The sequence below is a fragment of the Aspergillus nidulans genome, chromosome III (assembly GCF_000011425.1).
Source record: "Aspergillus nidulans FGSC A4 chromosome III".
NCBI lineage: Eukaryota > Fungi > Ascomycota > Eurotiomycetes > Eurotiales > Aspergillaceae > Aspergillus > Aspergillus nidulans.
The window spans coordinates 2,913,991-2,935,296 of record NC_066259.1 but is presented as its reverse complement, the minus strand read 5'-3'; the positions used below and the strand labels follow the sequence as shown (position 1 = coordinate 2,935,296).

Below are 21,306 nucleotides of genomic sequence, written 5' to 3'. Positions count from 1 at the left end.
AACTATTACGGCCGGATACAGCATAGTATTTCAATTGGTGTCTTCTTCTGAGGCCACACCACCGCTCCCTCCAGCATACATCTCCCAGAACTATTGATATATTTTCACTTTCTTTACCTTTTTCCACCTTAGAGCAGTCTCTTTATATTATTAGTCGTTAGCAAGTTTCCATGGTGAGCCCAGCTCTTACCTAGCCTCATTCGTCCAGTCGAACAAATTGGAGCATGAAAAGATCAGTTAAGATCTGATAGCTACGGAATTTATCCTTGGCCAGTTAACGTGCGGCCATGGCCGTTAGTTGACGTTGACAAGTCCCCATAGATTGACTCAAAGGTGGTGGTAGTTCTCCTTTGGCTGACCTTTCCCAAGACTTTTGCAGCCTCGAGTCTTGAAGCATGCAGCTCAGAGATTGCAGAGACATTTATCGTACCATTAGGTATGACCAGCTCGTATAGGGCTGGTGCCCACTACGTACTTTACACCATGCATAGCGAAACCAAAGTCATACTGGCGCTTCTGGCCTACGCTATTCATTCAGTCAGACGTACAGTGCACTGAACAGGCAGTGCGGATGATGATTGATGCCCATAGCCCTGACCCAACTGTCTCACCCGTCTCCCGATTCTCCTGGGTCACTTTCAGTGCCCTAACTCTCATTAGCAGCCGGATCTGGTCTCTCTTCGTCTCTATGAACCAATCCGCCAGGCACGCAGTAAAGTTGGCCAGCGTCACTGATCAATACTATAGATAAAAATATAGATAGATTGATTGAAAAGTGAAAAATAAAAATAAAGACCTAAAAGAGAGGTTTACATTCAAATAGAAGATTTAAGAGGAATCGCCCGCTCTTCAATCGCCGTTGCCAATCAGACACCCTCGTTGCCTTACTAAATCTAAGCTCATGCTAAGATTGGAGAGCTCTTGAACATTAATTATCTATAATATTATGATATTGGCCTATTGAAAAGTTTGGTGCTTTGGAAGATATTGATGCCTTGGAGGTCATCAGGTTATCAGTAGAATTTGACCTATTGCTACCAGCAATGCCCGGGTCTAGGAGTTCAGAAAGAAAACGCAGACCACGGCACCTATATTTCCTTTCACCAGCTTGCAATAGGTATGTTTGATCGCATAACTTGGTTCTGGTCCTGGCTTCTCCAGCTTCAATGAGTTGGAACGGGGTGGCAATATTGGCTTTGTAATACTTGTCTGCCGAATTGGTGGGATCCCGATCCCGGTGGGATAGTATCAAACACGCCCAAGACAGAGCGATGCTCCATATCACAACCATACAGCCAGACTGGACATCAAAATGCCCGACCCTCACGAGCGATTTGAATGCCATCATCCTGGTTGCACATCGAGCTACCTGCGCAAGGAGCATCTGCATCGCCATCAGGCCCAGCACACTGGCCGAGTCACCTCTCCATGCCCATTCTGCAGCCGGACCTTTGCACGAAGGTAGACGCGCCACTAACCTCATTAAGCATTGTCATATGACTCCGGGGATTTACTGATATTTGGTCTAGGGACACTCTTAGGCGCCATGTCCGGCGCGACCATGCGAACTCCCAATCTCAGCTAGACTCGGCTCGTGCAATACGAGCTTGTCAAGTGTGTCGTGGCGCAAAGTTACGCTGTAGAGGCGGATTTCCCTGCACTCGGTGTCGGGCGAAGGGGGTTCAATGTGTCTTTGAGCATCCAGCGGCCAAGTTTGGGGTTGAGGACGAGCCTGAGCCTGGGCCTGGACCCAACGCCGACGCTGATCTCGATGCGACGGCGTCACAATCCAATCCGTCACGGCATCAAGGTAATGCTCAAGCTGATCCACAGAATCGACAGGGCCAGACGGATGGCGAGAGCCCTAGTCTTGGTCCTGGTCTGGTTGTTGCACAGTCTGCGGACAGAGATAAGACCCAGCACTGGGTAGATCTCTACTTTACACGGTTCCATCCCCACTGGCCTATCCTGCACCGGGCCACGTTTGACGTTGCCCACGAGCCGCCCTTCTTAGTTCAGACTGTAGTAATGGTTGGACTCTGGGTTAGCGGAACGTTGCGGGGAAGGCGAGCTGCAACGGAGCTTCACAATAAACTGGGACTCTCTATTCTCGAGCAGAGGGTGAAGCGACATACTTGACTTGAACTCGTTTGCAACGGACTGACTGACGATATATACAGAGCAACTGGGCCCGAACATACCCCTCACGAGACGAAGCTGGAGAAGGGTGTGAACTCGAAACGGGGGACGGCAACCCTACCTCCCAGTGGCCGATCGCAACGTATCAAGGCATCCTAATCTACCTGATCTTCTCGCTGGTTCTGTACGGCACAGACCATGCCTCATTCGAACTCAGCTTAACTTTCCGTATGAGCCCGTCTGACCATTCCCTCCTCTCGTCCGTGGTCAAAACATGTCTTGAAAACAACATCTTCCATTATCCTCGTATGCTGCAGCGGTATGTGGGCGTTGAGGATATTACCTGTATCTGGGTTGGAGTAGAGGAGATCAAGCGGTTAGGACTGGCGCTGTATAGGGTTTGTTGCATGTGTGCTGGTGAGACCGGGCGAGAGGCATCCGTACGTCCAGATGGTGACCATGGCCGGCTGCTACGCCTGTGCGACTTGGACTTCCCTCCTCCTGATGAAGAGTATCTGTGGGGGGCCGGCTCGAACGAGGAATTGTCGAGACTACTTCGACATCGGAACGGGACTCCAGAACAGCATCAGACGGACGATGGGCGTGAGGGGTCGTTAATAACAGGGGACCAAAAGAGCTGGATATCTAGTCATATACTATGTCAATGTAGCTCGACGATCCCAGTAAAGGGCTCGCGGTTTGCTACATGACGAACATATTAGCTGGAACCCTCGGTATCCCACCGGAATCCCACCATTCCACCACTTTGCTATACTCTTATAGTATTCCCCACAGGCTTGCTTACAGATCGACCTAGTAATGGATCCATAATTGAATCCAGTTACGGACCAAAGGAACCAATCATAAGTCCATTACAGATCAATTGCATTGGGCAGGCAACCCCTCCCCCGCACTTAAAATACCTCCCGAACCCCCAGCTCCTGCAGAAACACCATCCTCTCTTTCCTTCACTTTCTCGTTTACTCTCTTCTCTCGCCTCTCCTTCCAATTTGTCCACCTGCTCATCCTCAACATGTCCACCCAGTCGTTCCGCCAGATCATCGGCCTCCCGCCGTCAACCGCCACAACCACCGACTCAACGCTCATTATCATCGACGCCCAGAACGAGTACGCCCAGGGCCACCTCAAGGTTCAAGATGTCGACAAGAGCCGCAAGGTAATTGCTGATCTGCTCTCCCGGTACCGCGCCGCCGGTACGACACAGTCGAATATCGTCCATGTCGTCCACCAGACGCCTCCCGGCGCACCGGTTTTCACCCCGGACACGCCCCTAGCGGAGGAGTTTGCCGAGCTGAAGCCCGAAAGTGGCGAAAAAGTGATTTTCAAGAATTTCCCGTCCTCTTTTGCGCAGACCGATCTCCACGAGTACCTGCGGTCTCTGGGAGATGTAGGGAAGAAGATTGTCCTTGTCGGGTATATGGCGCACGTCTGCGTTTCGACCACGGCCAGGGCGGGTGCGGAACTGGGGTATGAGGTGCTGGTTGTGAGAGACGGGGTTGGGGACAGAGCGATTCCCGGCGTTGAGGCGGATGTTCTTGTAGATGTGGCGCTAAAGGAGGTCGGGGATGCGTTTGGGACAGTGGTTACGTCTGGGGAGATTAAAGGGTAGGGTTCTGTGGATGGATGCGCAATAGTGGGTTGGAACATGGATGTAGTGACTGGTTGTAATGCTGCAAGGCGAACTCATAGTATATAATATATAGTATATCCAGAAACATAGTTTGCCCCTATTGCACCTTGACCCTTATACTGTCTGCAGACGTTCTCCCTACCTTGAACTGCTAGTAAATTATAAGAGATATCTATGGATCCATGAAGATGTCAAAATTAAGATCACTGTTGTTGACATACAAGTTTGTGCCTGTACAGCTGCTTACGATTGGATAATCTTGGACATGTAGGTGTCTAGCGTCATTATGGCATTAACTTGTGCGAGGGGAATATGGATAGAGGGTTATATCCTACCTTGATCTATATTGCTAGACTATAAGCCTGTGGATCTGCCCGACCAGGCAGATTATTAGGGATACAGCAGCTGCTATATTTCAAGCGGTTTATAAGCTCTTGTCCATGCATGATCTCTAGCATTCAGGAGAATCTCGAACCACTCCACCATGTCCGCGGGACCCTTCAGCCTTTGAGATATATAATCATAAAGTCTCGCAATGACTGGACGATGATTAGTTCTCACTTGTCTTTTCTTTTATATTCTTTGGGGTGCCGTGGCGAGAATACAGAAGCAACTGTGGTAGAAGGATATCTATGCTCTCGGAAACATGGACTGACGATCGTACCCACACAGTCTTAAAACTACAATAGCAGATTCAATGTTCACTGGGGCAGAGAAGCACAAGTATGTTGGATTCACCGGTGTGCGGGCTGTGCGGCAAAACTGGCCAGTTGAGACACAATCTATTGCCTAGTACCTAAGAGGCAAAGTAAGCCTGCCGCTGGCCCAGGCTCCAGCTGGATGTGTAAATTGAGGAAGTACCAAATTTACGGCAGGCGAGGCTGTGGTGCGCATAGCGCCAGTACCCAAGTAGGATTTTAGAACTAGAATGCTTCTTCTGATAACGACAAGTATAACCAATAGGAGGAGTAACAGAAGTAGGTAGTAGTAGAAGTAGAGGAAGTAGAGGAAGTAGAGGAAGTAGAGGAAGTAGAGGAAGTAGAGGAAGTAGAGGAAGTAGAGGAAGTAGAGGAAGTAGAGGAAGTAGAGGAAGTAGAGGAAGTAGAGGAAGTAGAGGAAGTAGAGGAAGTAGAGGAAGTAGAGGAAGTAGAGGAAGTAGAGGAAGTAGAGGAAGTAGAGGAAGTAGAGGAAATAGAGGAAGTAGAGGAAATAGAGGAAATAGAGGAAATAGAGGAAATAGAGGAAATAAAGGTGGTAGTAATAAGATCGAGCCGCTCCGGCAACACCATAACTAGGGCACGTTTGGGACTAGTGCATGTATCCTAGTGATTTAACTGATACTGATTGTTCGAGTTTCATGCACACCGGAGGATCTGCTAGTTCATGCTCCATCCCAAGATTCGCGAGTTCATGCTAATTTCATGCCCATCCCAGGATATACTGATTTTTTCTGTTGCCACGTATCCGAGCAATATACTGATGGTCCAATGATCTGTGATCTCTTCAGATTGGCAAGGCACACGTCCATACCGTTCGTGTCAGATGAGCCGTGTACTTCATTAGTAGCTATCAGGATACAGCTGCCAATGAAAGTAAGAGGATCGAAAGACTGTCAAAAGCCACTGAAACGGCCACTGAAAATGACACCCAAGTCGCGTCAGATAATGCCCACTGAAAATGCCAGACACAAAGGACGGGAATGATGGTATTAGCTGTCCTCGTATAAATCGTGTCCTCCCATCAGGGCTCCCGAATATCTGAACTTACATATTATCGTTCAACCACAAGCAGTATAAGTTCTTCATACTCAGTGATATATTGGCACTGTCGTTCTCACCTATTGCATTCCTGTACCCATCTGGCGCTATCTCCCGAGCAGTGGCCGAGTCCGATAATTCTTTCCTTGACTATAGCACTTTCAAAGTCTGAAAGGGATCCGGAGCCTCTCAGCATCCTAAAATTTATGGCCATTTCCATTGAAGCTATCATCGGAATCATTGCTGCTATACTCTCTTCAATCCCTATCGCCATCTCCGTATACAAGGCGTGGAATCGACGTGCAGGACGGCGCTTTGGTAATAGTGTGATTTCCCAGATCACATTGAAAGACGACTCTTTCTAACACCAAAGCATCATCTCTAGATCGTACGGAGAGCCATGTCCTGCCCATATGGCATTATCGAGAACACCATGGCACACCTTGGAGGCAGCCCTTCCACCAGTTCGGCACATGCCATGCCTATAATGCTAGCAAGTTCACTCCACTCCTCTAACTGCATATAACACTGGAGTGGCCGTTACTGACGTACTATCTTCCAAATACTAGTGCTGCTGATTGGGACTGATACAATCCACCTGATGACGAGTATAACCGTGCTGCGGACAAACCCTGTCGTGGCTGGTTATTGAGCTAATAGTGCTTGTGTAGTTTGCGTCCAGAGACATTATCATTTTGGCTTCCTGCTATCTAAAGGTATACGACTTTTCTGCGTATCTGAGTGCATTGTGTGGGATTTCTGTACACGGCTGTCTAGATATCCTATGATATTGGAATCAGCAACCTCAGGGCGCGCTAGAGCATGGATATTGGCAGCTAGGAACTGCACTTAAGACTATTAGTTATAATGGTACCAACAGTCTGCATGGATACTTTTTGTTGCGACACGAAAGTAAGACAGCCGGGGAGCTAGGGTACCCCTGGTTGGAGCCCACGAAGTAGTGAGAACGGTCCTCTATGCACATTATGCCCCAAATTGGCTTCATCCCACGTGAGCAGTATCGGATAGCATACTGCTCATCGTGAGATTAACAGTAGACCGGCAGCGACCTGGAGGATATCAGAATATTCGTCTTACACTCAGCGGGCTTCAGGTCTAAGCATGCGACTTATCTCGATGTATTGGGGATAGAATCTGTAGTCTACTAATATAATTACAAATTTGTAAAAGCACCTAGGAAATCCTACTAAGATTATATAAAAACTTTTTGGAAATTAGAGAAGCTAGCTCCCGGCAACAATGACCATGTTTCAAATATAGATAAATCACACTCTATGCATGCCGCATGCATGTTCTGTCAATACAAGTAGGTGCTCGAACCCTAAAGGTCCCATCAAGGCGGTACCAACTAGGTGAAACCAATTTGAGACAATATAATACGCTGCAGTTTGTAGAAACGCTGACAGGATCTCCAGGAATTACTGTTCGTTCGTTCATTATACAGCAAGGCGTATTCCAGCGGCAAGAGTCAAGGGAAATTAACATTCCATTATTGAATGATGCAGTAGTGTGATAATTCCAAAGTGGCTCTCCATTAATTTAAGGGGCAATGGAGAGAGAAGAAGAGTAAATGTAGGCATTGCTATTTCCCATAGCTATTACGATCCTCTGTGAAAGCTAGTCCCAACCTGCAAATGCGTACTCGGGGCGGATGTAAGATGTTTCCAAAACAGAACTGAATCGAACGAGCAAGGAAGGGACATCCTTGCTGTATTCCTTAGGCAGCGCTTTCCACGGTTGTACTCGCATTTTTCTCAGTCATACCCATCTCGGTCGCAAAGGTAGAGTGAGGCTTCCATTTGGCAGATGTGCGAGGAGTAGTCTCCTCCATCATCTTGTCGACTTGTTCGAGGGTGAGGCCTTTTGTCTCGGGAATCAGGAAGTAGACATAGACAAATGCGCAGGCACACAGGGATCCCCAGATAAAGAACACTCGGGACTTGAGGTTCCCCTTGTCGATATCAACCATGTACGGTGTGATAACTGCAATAATCTATAGTAGTGTTAGCGCCAAATCCCAAGATCCTGGCAACGAGCTATAACGTACGCAGTTCCAAAGCCAGTTGGAGGCTGTTGATAGCGCAACGCCACGAGAACGAATGGGCAGCGGGAAAATCTCGCCAATAACGACCCAAGCGCCAGGGCCCCAAGTGGAAGCAAAGAAAACTGCAATGATGATCAGCCAGACGCAAGATTCATAGTGCGTATACCACTTACAGATATAAATGCAGATAAACGAGATTTGCGCCGAGACGGTTTTACTGTTGTCTCCATCCACGGTTCCAGCGATCGCCACAATAAATTGGCAGACGACCATGCCCAGAGCGCCCCAAAGCAGTAGAGGGCGACGACCGAGCTTCTCCATCGTGTAAAAGGAGATCGGAGTAGAAAAGACATTGACAATCGTGGTGATCATGCTGATGAGGAAAGGGTCGTCAATGGTACCGAGCTGAATCAAAATTAGCCACCATCACCGCACAGGAGGTATCAGGGTAGCATACGTTCTGGAAAAACGTAGTACCAAAATAGAAGACGAAGTTCACTCCAGTCCATCTGCATTGCGTTAGAGCACCAACAATCTGATGACTGATAGAACTCAAGGAGGTTGGGTCTCGACTCACTGTTGCATCATCTGAAGAGAGGTCCCAAGGATAACACGACGAAGGTTGCTGTTAGGAGACCGGAGACCTCCACGGAAGCAGTTCAACCACGTAGCAAAATAGCCGCCCTGGGGAATAACCTGCATCTCGTATTCATTGTTGGCCACGATTTCTGCCAGCTCTTGCGTGATATACTCTGACTCCGGGGGCTGGCCTCGCACGCGAGCGAGGGTTTTGGCTGCTTCAGCCAGATTGTTTTTCCGAACATAATAACGGGGAGACTCTGGAAGGACGAACAGACCTATCCCAAGAATGATCGCCCAGAGGAGTTGGAGGGCAATCGGGATACGGTATGAGCCCGAATCATTCCGGTTCTCCGTCCCATAGTTCACGCAGGAGGCCAGCATCAAACCAATGGTGATGCAAAACTGATAGCCCGATACGATAGCACCACGGAACCTTCGAGGAGAAATCTCAGACATGTACAGAATGATGATCGCAGAGACAAAACCGACACCAACGCCTGCGATCAATCGGCCGACGACAAGCATGGGCACGGTGGTAGAGGCAATCTGAAAAGCCACACCAGCCATAAAGACTCCGCAGCCATTGATAATCGTGATGCGACGGCCGTACCAGTCTGCCAGGTCACCGGCAATAATAGCGCCAAAGAACGTCCCCGCAGACAGGATAGAGGTGATAAGGGATTTATTCGACGATGAAATCACAAACTGCGCGGCGGGAGTTTCGCTTTTGACCTACATGGAGGAGAACGTGTGATTCTTGACCCTACAGAAGCAGGGGATCTTACGCACCTTTCCTGTAAATTCTTGGATGAAATAATCCATGCCCATAACTCCATTAATATAGCCAGAGTCGTAGCCGAAGAATATACCACCAAAGGCCGCGAACACGCACATAAGGTACGCCTTCCATGTGACCGGGGCCTCCACGCGCTGACCAGCAATCACCGCGTCTGCCATGGTGACAACTGAGTGAGCGCGAGATCAGAAGCGGAGGGTTTGACGACTGTAACCACGAAAAGACGGAAACCGGACGCTGGGAGCGGGCGAGGCTCGAGTGGTCAATGTATACAGCACGCCGAAATGATGGGAAGCGACGGGACCGTCGCCGAATATATAGCCCGCCTGTTGGCGCAGAATGTTAGGCTCAAGCATTGGTTTCGCATCGAAAGTTCTGGGCAAGGTACGCGTGAGGCCACTGCCAGACCACTACCAGACCACTACCAAACCACTGCTAGGCCACTGCTAGTCCCGACCCCAGGATAGGTTGGATGCGGGGAATGTCGCCCTCGCAGGATTCACTCAGACCATCCATCGTCTTCCAGGAATATCCACTAGGCCAAAGAGGATAAGGCGAGAATACGCAGCCAGTGCCACTCAAGCTCTGACAGACGCGCTGCAAACTTTTCAAGATGACAGCCAAATCAATGGCCACTCCTTCGTGCCGATTCCACCACTCATGACCTTAGCGTCTCCTATATTGACCAAACGACGGCTTCTCGAAGACCATATTCCATAACTCTGTATTCGCAGCTGGCTCTTGGTTCCTGGTCTCGAGAAAGCTGGATGCTGAATCGTTGTTCGCCAGACTGTGGCTTCCCAGCTGACTCGGCACAGCTGTTATCCGTCCTCTTGACTGAGACCAAGAACCAAACATTGGCGACAACCCACGCCCGCCGCGCAAAATAAATGAAACGGTAACCGCCATGGATCCAGGCCTTCAGGTCAGACGGCGTCCGTGCCAAAAGAAGGCTGGCCTTCCAAGACACTTGGCGGCCCAACGAGCCAGTATCAGCTGAGTCGGCCTATACTCGGTAGCCATGGGCAATAATCGGGGTAGCAATCGTATCATCATTCATAATTGCCAACAAGGGCTCCGAGTCTGTCGTGTATACATATATCCAGGATTCCATCGAGGCCTTGGCCTGCAGCTCTAGCCGTTGTTGAGACAGGCTCCTACGAGAGCTGGCCTGTGACCGGGATATGACGATAGCTGGTTTCCAAGAGAGGCTTTAATGTCGCAGCGCCACTGTTGCATATCCTGAACGCTCAAAGTTGCTCTGGCTTGAAGTCTGCTGAATCCCCAGGGGGAACCCCGGGGATTCAGCGGATCCAACTAACCAGTTGGATTAGTTCTCGAATCACCATCATGCGGACGGTGCACGGGCAAGGTAAGATTAGTCAAATTGCAATTGCCTTGCACGCATATGCCTTTCGCTACTGCGGCCATATCGCCTTCTGGATCCCGAGGTCGCAGATAGCTAATCCGGACACGGCTGCACTTGCAGCTCCAACAAGCCAACCGGCTCATTGGAAGACCAAGTACAGAGTTCGAAACAAATGCAACCCTGCACCCCAGAGACGTCGCGAGGCCTATCGTCAGCGGTCACCTAACCAGCCTCTGGCAATCTCCATTGGTGGCCAAGCCCGCGCTTATCCTTGGCCTTTTCCAAGATGATAATTTCCGCTTCGTCTAGCCGTGAAGGATCGCGAGCATCCGCGAAGTTTCCAGCTGGCTTGACAGTTCTTATAGTGGATTGTTACTGGCTTGAACCTGGAGAATGTCGCTAGATCGATTGTTGAGCAGAAGGACGGAGATCAACCGTTGCGGCCTCTTTGTTCGTTGCGTAGATATTTGTATATTTGTACTGTATTTTTCCCTATATATTTTTTTTCATTATTTTATTTATTTATTTTAATTATTATTTTTTTTTGGCTTTACATTGGAGAAGTTGTTTCTAAACTCCATCTACACGAAATTCAAACCCCTACATCGCACGTGCTAAGCGTTGCCAGAAGATGCTCTGGTGTTTCGCGCCCAAAGGCGCGGAAGAATTTCCAAGCAGGTTATAGCTCGCTACAGTAGTTTGCCAATCAGCTCTAACATCTGGCATGTAGTTCAATGCAAAGTGCCGGGAGACTTCCAGGTTGCAGGCCGTTTCGATATAGTAAACCAGCTCGAGTTGACTCGTGTGACGGTGAATTTTAACGACTATTTTCATCTCTCTACCCATATCCAATTTCTGGCCATCCTATTGAATAGATTGCGGCTGTTACTTTTCTACGGGTAATTCGTCACTGACATATCAAGAAGCCATAAATAACTATATTGAATTAGCAGTGCTGCTGATATAGCAAAATATTTATATACCTTCCCCAACCCTTGACCTGTTTGGATCTGCCAGACTCCTCTGGTTTGAGTTGTCCACCCACCGATCCATATAACAAGGCACAGGCTCCGGAATATAGAACTGGATAACGGAGCAGATACACCTAGTCTTGTTAATCCCGCCCCCTGAATCCCGCTCCGACCCACCCCAATCCGCCAAGATATGAGCTCCGTTGAAATGTAAGGAAACGTGGTAAATCCTGGGTTATAACCAGTTTACTTATAACTGTTATGGGTTCGACCAAGTCTTGATACCATAGCAAGGCGCCTAAGCAAACAATTGAGGCCCAGGCAGTTTCATAGCTCTGCCACTTGAAATGGTAGCAAGATGCTGAAGTACTGTTTGGCCAGCCGTATCCGAGTAGTAAGCAAAGAGTTTAGCTGGCGTAAAGCATATTGGTATTGGAAATGGCTCCATAAGGTCAGCCATTCCTCCTGTCCTGTCATATGCCCATAAGCTGTTACAAACCAGACTTATATCCTGCGTTCAAGGGTATTAGATGTAATGGCCAGTCAGGATAAATTTCCGGCGTTGGTTAAGAGCTTTCGTGCAGCATCAGTGACACTTCGAGGTCAGCAGCTTTTTCTGTTCTTGTGTATCTTTGCCAAGCACAGTTTTAGGGTTGTTCAGATATCATGCCCGGAGAGGATGGTTTCCTAGTATTAATCTAACAGCTTCGTATTGAAGTTGAACAGCCTTCTCAGGGTTTGCTACTGTTCCTATTCTTGAATAACAAAGTACGTTGCCGAGGCTGTTCAAGGATTGTGCTCGGCTATAACGATATTCTGGTAATGCTTGGATTGCGTCTTGTGCAATCTGAATGGCCTTTTCAAGGTCAGCAGCTGCTCCTGTCCTTTTAATAACTAATCAGAAGTGCACTCCCAAGATTAATGTATTTTGTCCAGTCAGGATGATGTTTTGGTGTTGCTTCACAGCTTTATGTAACTTGGTAGCCTCTTCAAGGTCAGAAATTTCTCTTATCCATAACAACTTGTTACCGAGTTGATTTCCGTGAGTGTTTAAATATAATGGCCGGTAAGAATCATTTTCAGGATCTGCTTTAACAGCTTCTCGCGCAACTTGGATGGCCTTGTCAAGGTCAGTCTTCTCTCCTGTCCTTGAAGATTGGATGTCGAGCTCAATTGCAAGATTGTTGAGATATTTCGCCCAGTCAGTATCTCGTCAATGTCAGAGTTGCTCCCGGCTCTAAGTATATATCCTCAAGGTTGTTTGCAAGGTTGTTTTAAATACTGTGGTCGGTCAGGGCGATTCTTTGGTGTTGTTGAACTGCTTCCCGTGCAAGTTGGTTGGTTTCTTCAGGGCCGACTACTGCTGCTATGCTTGAGTATTCGCCTTTCAGGCTGTTTGCAAGGGTGTTTTATCTTCTGAGATTGTTTCGGCAACTCTCCGGCCAAGTTGGATGGCTTCTTTCAGATTACTTAGTGCCTCTGCTTTGGAATACTCGCCACTAAGTCGGATCATCGAGGTCGTTCATTTTTGTACACGGTGAGGAGGATCCTCTGACATTGCTTTGACAAAGATTGGATATTGCCCCTGTGATTGAATATCTGACCTCAAGTCGATTACCAAGCTTATTCAAGTGTCATGGCCGTCATGATGATCCTTCTGTGTTGTTCTGATAGCTTCCCATGTAACCTAGATGGGCCCTTCGAGATCATCTATCGCCCCTATGCTTGAGTACTTGAGTATCTGTTCTTAAGGGCGTCCACTATAATAAGCAGATAACCTTCCTCTAAGGATATCTTTAGGTGTTGCTTCGAGAGCTTTCCGTGCAAGCTGGAAATCGTAGTCACGGCTAACCATTTCTCCTGTATTGGATATATGGTCTAAATTCACCTGCCAACAAAGTGGGCTCTACTACCATCCGGTTATTGATGCTTTAAGAAACAAGTCAGATAAAGCCCACTCAATCGCAGATACTAGGAGCTTCTGAGCATCAGTGTTTTCAATGTTTCGAAAATGGGTTGAAGTTAGAGCTCTTTGCGGCTTCATGACCCTGCATATGAGGCTATGCCACGAGACAGATTAAGGCACAGCAAGCCAAAATTGATAGCAAACCTTACAAATCAGTCTTGGGATAACGTGGTTGGTAAGCGAGCTGCGCATGTAAGCGAGCTGCGCACCTGCATACAGATTTCCCATATTTTGACCTTTTAATCAACCACAACGCCTTTATATTAATTATTATTTATTTGGACAAGCATTTCTTCTATGCCCAATTCTATGGCAGGTACTACATGTAGGTAATGCCCGCGCCTTTGGTGTTTGTGCACCCTCTGCTGGTTGCCCGCATGGACCAGGTATTGCCTGAAAAGACGCATTATGAGCTTCCTCGAGCTCTGTAGCCTCTTGTACAGACAGACCATTATCATGAGCTATCCATCTATGTGTACGAGCTCGCTTTTGCCTTTGTATAGCATTTTCAGCACGTAGTGCCCTATTCTCTTGCTCCAATAGTATGCCCTTTTGCATTGCAATTTGACAGCCTTTAATTAGCTGGTTTAGGGCATTATGGGATGGTGATAGTGGACTTTTTAAGCGCTGTTTGAGAAAATCTCTGAGTAAAGAAGCTTGCTTTAGAAGCTCATCAACATTTGCTGGTGTATGTGGGCAAAAAGTGCTTGCCTGGCTGCCACGGCTTCCAGGGGGTGTAGGCATACAAGCCTGAATACTAAGCTTTGAAAGTACTAGTTCAGGATTCAATGGCACTAGTCCTGCTGCTCGAAAACTGTTTCTGATTATATCTAGCTTAAATGTACTGATTCGAGCTTGTAGATAGGCTGCAAGGAAATCAAGTTTGTCAATATGGCTGATGCCAAGCCGTATTTTCTGATCAACCAAGCTGGCGTACGAGCGCTTCAAAACTGCAAAACATCCAATATCAAGTAGTTGTAGAAGATGGGAGGAATATGCCGGCATGCAAAGTAGTATAATATTATGATCTGTACAGATTTGATCAAACTCTGGTGTAAGATGGCTTCCATGGCCATCAAGAACTAGAAGTTGATATCTTCCGCGCGTATAATGCTCTGTTGACGGGATAAATTGCTTCTAAAGCCAGCAAAGGCTAATTTTATTAGTTGTCCATCTATTTGTACTAATTTCAAATCGCCAGTCAGGTGGAAGGCCAGTAAACCATGCTTGGTTATACTGCTTACCCTTAAAGATAAGTATTGGTAGAAGTGCCTATCCAGAAGCACTGATTGAGTGATTACTTGGCGGCGATTCAGGCACAGGTAAAAGCAAACATACCTTTCTCCCTGAAATGTATCTCTTTCACATAGAGCCCCAGACTCCAGAAGCAGCTGGGCGACTTCGTAGTGCCCGCACAGACTCGCCTGAATCGTCAGTTACGCCTCCAGCTACCCCGGCGAGATTTTATTATTAGAAAAGCAGACAGGGTATCACCCACCAAAATCAAGGGAGTATAGTCATAAGGATCCCGTGCATTGATATTGACTCCCTCAGTAATCTTCTCTTGACAAACTTTAAGATCCCCCTTGCGACAAGCTTCGCAAAGTTCCCGAAACGGCTCGCTCAGGTCGAGAGGGTTGTCATCGACTATCGTTCCTTCTTGAATCAGCTTCTTCTCGTTGTGCAAGCTGATCTCCAATTGGTCTTTGCGCAGCACAGTCCTCTCTTCCATGTTGAAGAAGTTGAATGTTGCTCGAAGGTGGCGGAGGGCTCGGAGGATGCGGGACACCAACAGCTTATCGATAAGGGAGTGAGCTCACGTGATATATAGGAAAGGGGCTGGGCTTCCAAGGTTGATTCCGGCCTTGATCACATCCTTGCAGCAGTACATCTTTATCGCCTGCAAAATGCTGCACCAAGCTGATATCACTGCGCTGTTTACTTGAGGTGTGTATAATGGGTTTGCAGAAAGGGATGTGTGCTCTCTCAGCACCTCCAGGGGTTACTCAATAATGATGTTCCTTACGCTCCCGCATCGGATCTCACCGCTTCCTTTATGCAGGTAAGGCTTTGTTGCGGCGCTGCCCGTTGCTCAGCAACAAGGTCCACCAAACATTCACCCCCCAAGGCCAGTTACAATACCGGCTTCTCGAAAGCTTCAACCTTCTCCATGTTCCCATCCGACTTCTTCGACTACTAACCTGCAGAAAATATTTGAACCGGGTCGAATTGTCAATGCGCCAGGACCATCATCTTTCCCATCCACCATTCTCTCCTTCGATAACCTTTACCTGCTGAAGCGACGCTCGATCCCTGCTAGACGGCCACAATGGCAATCGCACTGGCGGAGGCAGACAAGTATGAGGTGCTGGAGAAAATCGGTATGAGCTCCAAGTTGATTTCCTATGTCATTATAGTGTCGTTAACCAACGATGGCCACATCAGGCTGCGGCTCATTTGGCATCATTCGCAAAGTGAAGCGAAAATCCGATGGTTTTGTAAGGCAGACCGGCGAGCCTGTGGTGTAACCTACTCACAAGGGACTGTCTAGATACTATGTCGAAAGGAAATCAACTATATCAAGATGTCCACAAAAGAGAGAGAGCAGCTGACTGCCGAATTCAACATCCTGAGCTCTCTCCGACACCCGAATATCGTCGCCTATTACCACCGCGAACACCTCAAAGCCAGTCAGGACCTCTACCTTTACATGGAATACTGTGGTGGTGGAGACCTTAGTATGGTCATCAAGAATCTGAAACGGACGAATAAATACGCTGAGGAGGATTTCGTCTGGCGTATACTGTCGCAATTGGTAACGGCCCTATATCGGTGTCACTATGGTACGGATCCGGCAGAGGTGGGATCAAACCTGTTAGGGCCTGCTCCAAAGCCTTCGGGCCTCAAGGGCAAACAGGCCCAGATGACCATTCTACATCGTGACTTGAAACCCGAAAACATCTTTCTCGGGTCAGACAATACTGTCAAGTTGGGCGACTTCGGCTTGTCCAAGCTGATGCACTCCCACGACTTTGCGTCCACCTATGTCGGAACACCATTCTACATGTCTCCAGAAATCTGTGCAGCCGAGAAATACACTCTACGGTCCGATATCTGGGCAGTTGGCTGTATCATGTACGAACTCTGCCAGCGGGAACCGCCTTTCAACGCGCGGACACACATCCAACTTGTTCAGAAGATCCGCGAAGGAAAATTTGCCCCCCTGCCCGATTTCTACTCATCAGAGTTAAAGAATGTCATTGCGAGCTGCCTGCGTGTCAATCCGGACCATCGTCCCGACACGGCTACGCTCATCAACACTCCCGTCATCCGCCTTATGCGGAGGGAGGTGGAACTGAACAACTTATCCCGAGCAGCACGAAAGCGAGAGGAGGCTACCATGCAAAAGGCGAAGGATGTGGAACAAGCGTTTGCCAAACTTGAAAAGGAGAAGCAGCAAATTCGGTCGGAGCTCGAGAACTCCATCCGGCGGGAGTGGGAGGTAAAGGCAAGATTAGAGATCGATCGCCAAGTTCAAAACGAATTAGACAAGCTCCGCAAAAGATTTGAATGCGAGGTTCAGGATCGTGTAGCCCAGGAAGTCGAAAAGCAACGACGAAACGCCAACTATCGCGAGGATGCTAGTTTGCGATCTAGTGGTCACAGCTCCCAGATGTCGTCCAGCAACAGCGAAGACTCCGACTTCCCTTCGAGTACAGATATTAGCCAATTGTCACTTGAGTCGCCGACGAACAAAGCTGCCAAGCTGCCCAAAAAAGAGTCACGCACCCCCTTCACCCGCTCTAAGACGGTTGTTGATTCCCCAATGGACATACAAATGGCCGAGCCGTCGCCCATCTCAATAGCGTCTCTTTCTCTGTCGCCTCGCCGCACCTCAGCAACGTACTCTGGAAAGAATATATTCGCCGAAGGGGAACGAAAGCGTCCCAAGTTCGAGCCCACCCTGGCGTACTCGGACGACGAGGACGACACACCGGAGCTTCCATCGCCCACTCGACCAAAGGTCAAGCCCGATCCTTTCAAAGCTCCCTCGCGCCCACTTCTACGACAAAACACGACTGCATTAATGCAGAAGCTAAGCACCCAACCTCCCATCTTCCCGGCCAATCCTTCAAGACTCCCTCAGATGTCGGCGCCTGATGTGAGGGAATCAAAGTCACGGTCCCCCCACCGACGGTTGTCTAAGATCCCATCGTCCGCCAACCTCGCTGCCGATGCGGGGTCGCCGACCCGCAAGAATGGCGTGAAATCGAGCCCATCGAAAATGAACGGTGGTGACGAGATGTTCAAAGCCGTCATGCAGCGCAATATGGGCGGCAGAACGCTGGTCGAGCTGGCGCAAGCCCGTGCCGGTGGCCGGCCCATTGACGAGGTCAAGCGTTGTGCCAGTGATTCCCGGTCTGGCTGCTCCGTTCCCATGAAGTCAGCCGACCGTGATCCACCTGCAGTCTGGGATCCTGAACGGGATGAGATGCCGAGCCCGTTCCTGGCTAGGGGAAGAAAGGTGATTCGCAACTTGAGGTGAAAACGCAAGATCGTCCTAACCGGCGGTGGCTTCTTTTCGACAAGCCCTGCGACATGGCTGCACCTCTGATATGCAGCCAGTGTGATTTTCCCTTTTGGCGGTTGACCCGCGAAAGGCACATGGATTACCTTTGGGTCAATGGACCACTAATTACTAAATTATATTCTTGGAGTTACGGTTGGGCGGCATACATTCAGAGCGAGACCATGCAAGACATGGGCAATGATGCATTTCTTGCGCTGCTGCATCTTTATGGAGATTTGTCTTTCCTACTGGCGAAACAAGCACACTTTCCTTTGTCTAATGCAGTGACGACCTTTTGCTTTTGATTGCCACCACTGTACAGCTATCTGCATCTAAGTCTAGTGCCTGCGCGTCGCCTGGACTGTCCGCTCATTCGGATTGTACATTTCCCTTCCTTTTTCTTTGGGTTGTGCATCTCCATTTTCCTTTCTTTCTTATACCTGGTGTTTCCTTTTTTTTTTTTGGCGGCGTTCATAAAATGGATCTTGGACCTTGGGTTAATGGTTTTTTCAGCTGTACATTCCATGTTCAATCTCAGTCGGTTAGATATGGTGACCTCAATACCGGACATAATCTTATCTTCTCTAGACTCTCATTTCCACGGTTAGACTAGAGTTCATAGCCTAACAGGACTAGTCATGGCTGACCGCTTAGTAGGCTATGTGCTTGTAATCGAGAGCCATATTCTGTCCTTCTTCTCCTGTGCGAATCATAGGTACCATATTGAATTTTCACAATAAGAGCGGTAAGCAGACACAGCGTTTGAACCCCTCCTCAAGATATACCAAGTAATTTGACGGATATAAACCTAAGAACTAATGCCTTTCCCAGAATTATTAACGTGGTTGGTAAGCGAGCTGCGCATGTAAGCGAGCTGCGCACCCAACCACTTTTTTACATGCTGACGCGGTCATCTATCTTCCAACAGCCACCATGCCCCGAGTTCGCGTTAGTTCAAGCCAAAATTGCCATGAGAAGGAAGGTCGGCTCCTACTGGCTGTACAGGCTATAAAAAAAAAGGAGATTACATCAATATGCGAGGCAGCACGTCGCTTCAATGTGCCTGAATCTACACTACGTACGCGACTACGCGGGACTACAAATCGCGCCGAATCTCGCGCAAATGGCCATAAATTGACTGAGATTAAAGAGGAAGTGCTTAAGCAGTGGATTCTTTCTTTAGATCTACGCGGAGCAGCTCCTACAAAAGCTTATGTACAAGAAATGGCTAATATTCTGCTTGCAAAGCATGGTTCCACCCCAATCCAGACTGTCGGCCAGAAATGGGTATATAATTATACTCAACGCCACCCGGAGCTTGAGTCTTGCTTGTCAAGGCAATACGACTGCCAGCGAGCAAAGCAAGAGAACCCAAAGGTTATTCAAGCATGGTTTAAAACCGTACGAGCCACAATCGAACAATACGGGATCCTACTGGATGATATCTACAACTTTGATGAGACTGGCTTTGCAATGGGCCTTTGTGCACATCAGAAAGTGATTACCAAGTCAGAATCATGTGGCCGAAGACCAGTTCTACAGCCAGGAAACCGTGAATAGGTTACTGCAATTGAGTCAATCAGTGCTTCTGGATAGGCACTTCTACCAATACTTATCTTTAAGGGTAAGCAGTATAACCAAGCATGGTTTACTGGCCTTCCACCTGACTGGCGATTTGAAATTAGTACAAATAGATGGACAACTAATAAAATTAGCCTTTGCTGGCTTTAGAAGCAATTTATCCCGTCAACAGAGCATTATACGCGCGGAAGATATCAACTTCTAGTTCTTGATGGCCATGGAAGCCATCTTACACCAGAGTTTGATCAAATCTGTACAGATCATAATATTATACTACTTTGCATGCCGGCATATTCCTCCCATCTTCTACAACTACTTGATATTGGATGTTTTGCAGTTTTGAAGCGCTCGTACGCCAGCTTGGTTGATCAGAAAATACGGCTTGGCATCAGCCATATTGACAAACTTGATTTCCTTGCAGCCTATCTACAAGCTCGAATCAGTACATTTAAGCTAGATATAATCAGAAACAGTTTTCGAGCAGCAGGACTAGTGCCATTGAATCCTGAACTAGTACTTTCAAAGCTTAGTATTCAGGCTTGTATGCCTACACCCCCTGGAAGCCGTGGCAGCCAGGCAAGCACTTTTTGCCCACATACACCAGCAAATGTTGATGAGCTTCTAAAGCAAGCTTCTTTACTCAGAGATTTTCTCAAACAGCGCTTAAAAAGTCCACTATCACCATCCCATAATGCCCTAAACCAGCTAATTAAAGGCTGTCAAATTGCAATGCAAAAGGGCATACTATTGGAGCAAGAGAATAGGGCACTACGTGCTGGAAATGCTATACAAAGGCAAAAGCGAGCTGGGCCCCGAGATGGATAGCTCATGATAATGGTCTGTCTGTACAAGAGGCTTTGGAGATTATCCTGACGTTCCTGTATACCGAAAGGGCAGAGTTTCCGCTATACGTCGCTGTTGACGTGCTGTTTGCGGCAGATATGCTCTTCATTGAAAAACTCAAGACAAAGGCTGCGGTGGTTATCAGCACTCTCGGCAGCGGTAGCATGTCACAGGCGGAAGCCGCGAAAACTACGCAAGAAAGCGCAGAGGATGATATCGATATCTACGCCATCATTCGTGCAGCGTGGATGACACGAGTCCAGCGGCTTGAGGAATTCGCTGCTCGGTACCTTGCCTATCGTCTTGAGGCTTATATAGACTCGCCCGAGTTTGCAGAGTTGATACAGGAGTCAGCGTCTCGTATTCAAAAACGACAAGAAACCGATTCTATCGAGTTACTAGATGACATCAGGTTCTACCTCAACGAACGATTCAGACTACGTTTTGACGACGCAGGCATCGAAGAGATGATGGAGGAGACGGCCCAGCAGCAGCTCGCAGACCAGATCGCTGCTGACGAAGGCATTGAAAAGGTCACCGGCGGTATTGAACAAATTGATCTCACTCCGAATGCCCCTGCCCATATCAAAGACGACCGATCGCATGAGCCTCCCGCTGTGAACGGAGCGGGTCACGGCCCCGTCATCAGAACACTGGATGGAGAGATTGCAGACGACGAACTCAGCAGGGACGCAATTAACTACCAGATCTTGATGGATAAGCTCGACCGAATCTTAGAAAGCTTGAACTTGGACGCATAAAGCGTTCCAAGTGCCCAGCTGCTCTCCTACAGAAGATGAGTTGACGACTGACGACGTAACGCCGGGTACATACATATTCAGATGGTCCCATACGAAGATATAAACAATAGAAAGCGGTAGAATTCGGTGCCGAATACTTTGCTATATAAAAATACATTATTCGATCTTTTTTTGGCGCACAGCTACGGTAAAATATATGTTTCCTTTCGTTTTATGAACGTCATTTTACCACGCATAAACACAGATATCTCAACG

At 48.1% G+C, this 21,306-nt stretch overlaps 4 protein-coding genes across 4 annotated transcripts, besides 5 other annotated features; 2 read left to right on the top strand and 2 right to left on the bottom strand.

Moving 5' to 3' along the window:
• Window positions 1-14,589: part of a sequence feature (contig 1.160 1822..146980(-1)) that runs on past the window's edge.
• On the top strand, window positions 288-751 carry ANIA_08734 (uncharacterized protein; the record flags this gene model as incomplete). Its single annotated transcript, XM_676911.1, has 3 exons — window positions 288-293; window positions 370-436; window positions 492-751. The coding sequence occupies 3 exons, from the start codon at window positions 288-290 to the stop codon at window positions 749-751; spliced, it is 333 nt and encodes a 110-aa protein (XP_682003.1).
• Window positions 1,313-2,849, top strand: ANIA_08735 (Zn(II)2Cys6 transcription factor; the record flags this gene model as incomplete). The annotated part of the gene is made up of 3 exons (XM_676912.2): window positions 1,313-1,461; window positions 1,530-2,043; window positions 2,181-2,849. 3 exons carry the CDS (start codon window positions 1,313-1,315, stop codon window positions 2,847-2,849), a joined length of 1,332 nt encoding a protein of 443 aa, XP_682004.2.
• Window positions 3,963-3,996: a sequence feature (Short protein (ANIA_11629, CBF78135.1) was converted to a misc_feature.).
• Window positions 4,038-4,075: a sequence feature (Short protein (ANIA_11629, CBF78135.1) was converted to a misc_feature.).
• ANIA_08736 (uncharacterized protein) lies at window positions 4,580-5,350 on the bottom strand (the record flags this gene model as incomplete). The annotated part of the gene is made up of 2 exons (XM_676913.1): window positions 4,580-5,098; window positions 5,321-5,350. 2 exons carry the CDS (start codon window positions 5,348-5,350, stop codon window positions 4,580-4,582), a joined length of 549 nt encoding a protein of 182 aa, XP_682005.1.
• ANIA_08737 (glucose transporter mstA) lies at window positions 7,037-9,151 on the bottom strand (the record flags this gene model as incomplete). Its single annotated transcript, XM_676914.2, has 6 exons — window positions 7,037-7,561; window positions 7,616-7,734; window positions 7,786-8,017; window positions 8,070-8,121; window positions 8,190-8,926; window positions 8,984-9,151. 6 exons carry the CDS (start codon window positions 9,149-9,151, stop codon window positions 7,286-7,288), a joined length of 1,584 nt encoding a protein of 527 aa, XP_682006.1. The 3' UTR covers window positions 7,037-7,285.
• Window positions 14,590-20,304: a sequence feature (contig 1.214 865..6579(-1)).
• Window positions 20,305-21,306: part of a sequence feature (contig 1.161 621..266267(-1)) that runs on past the window's edge.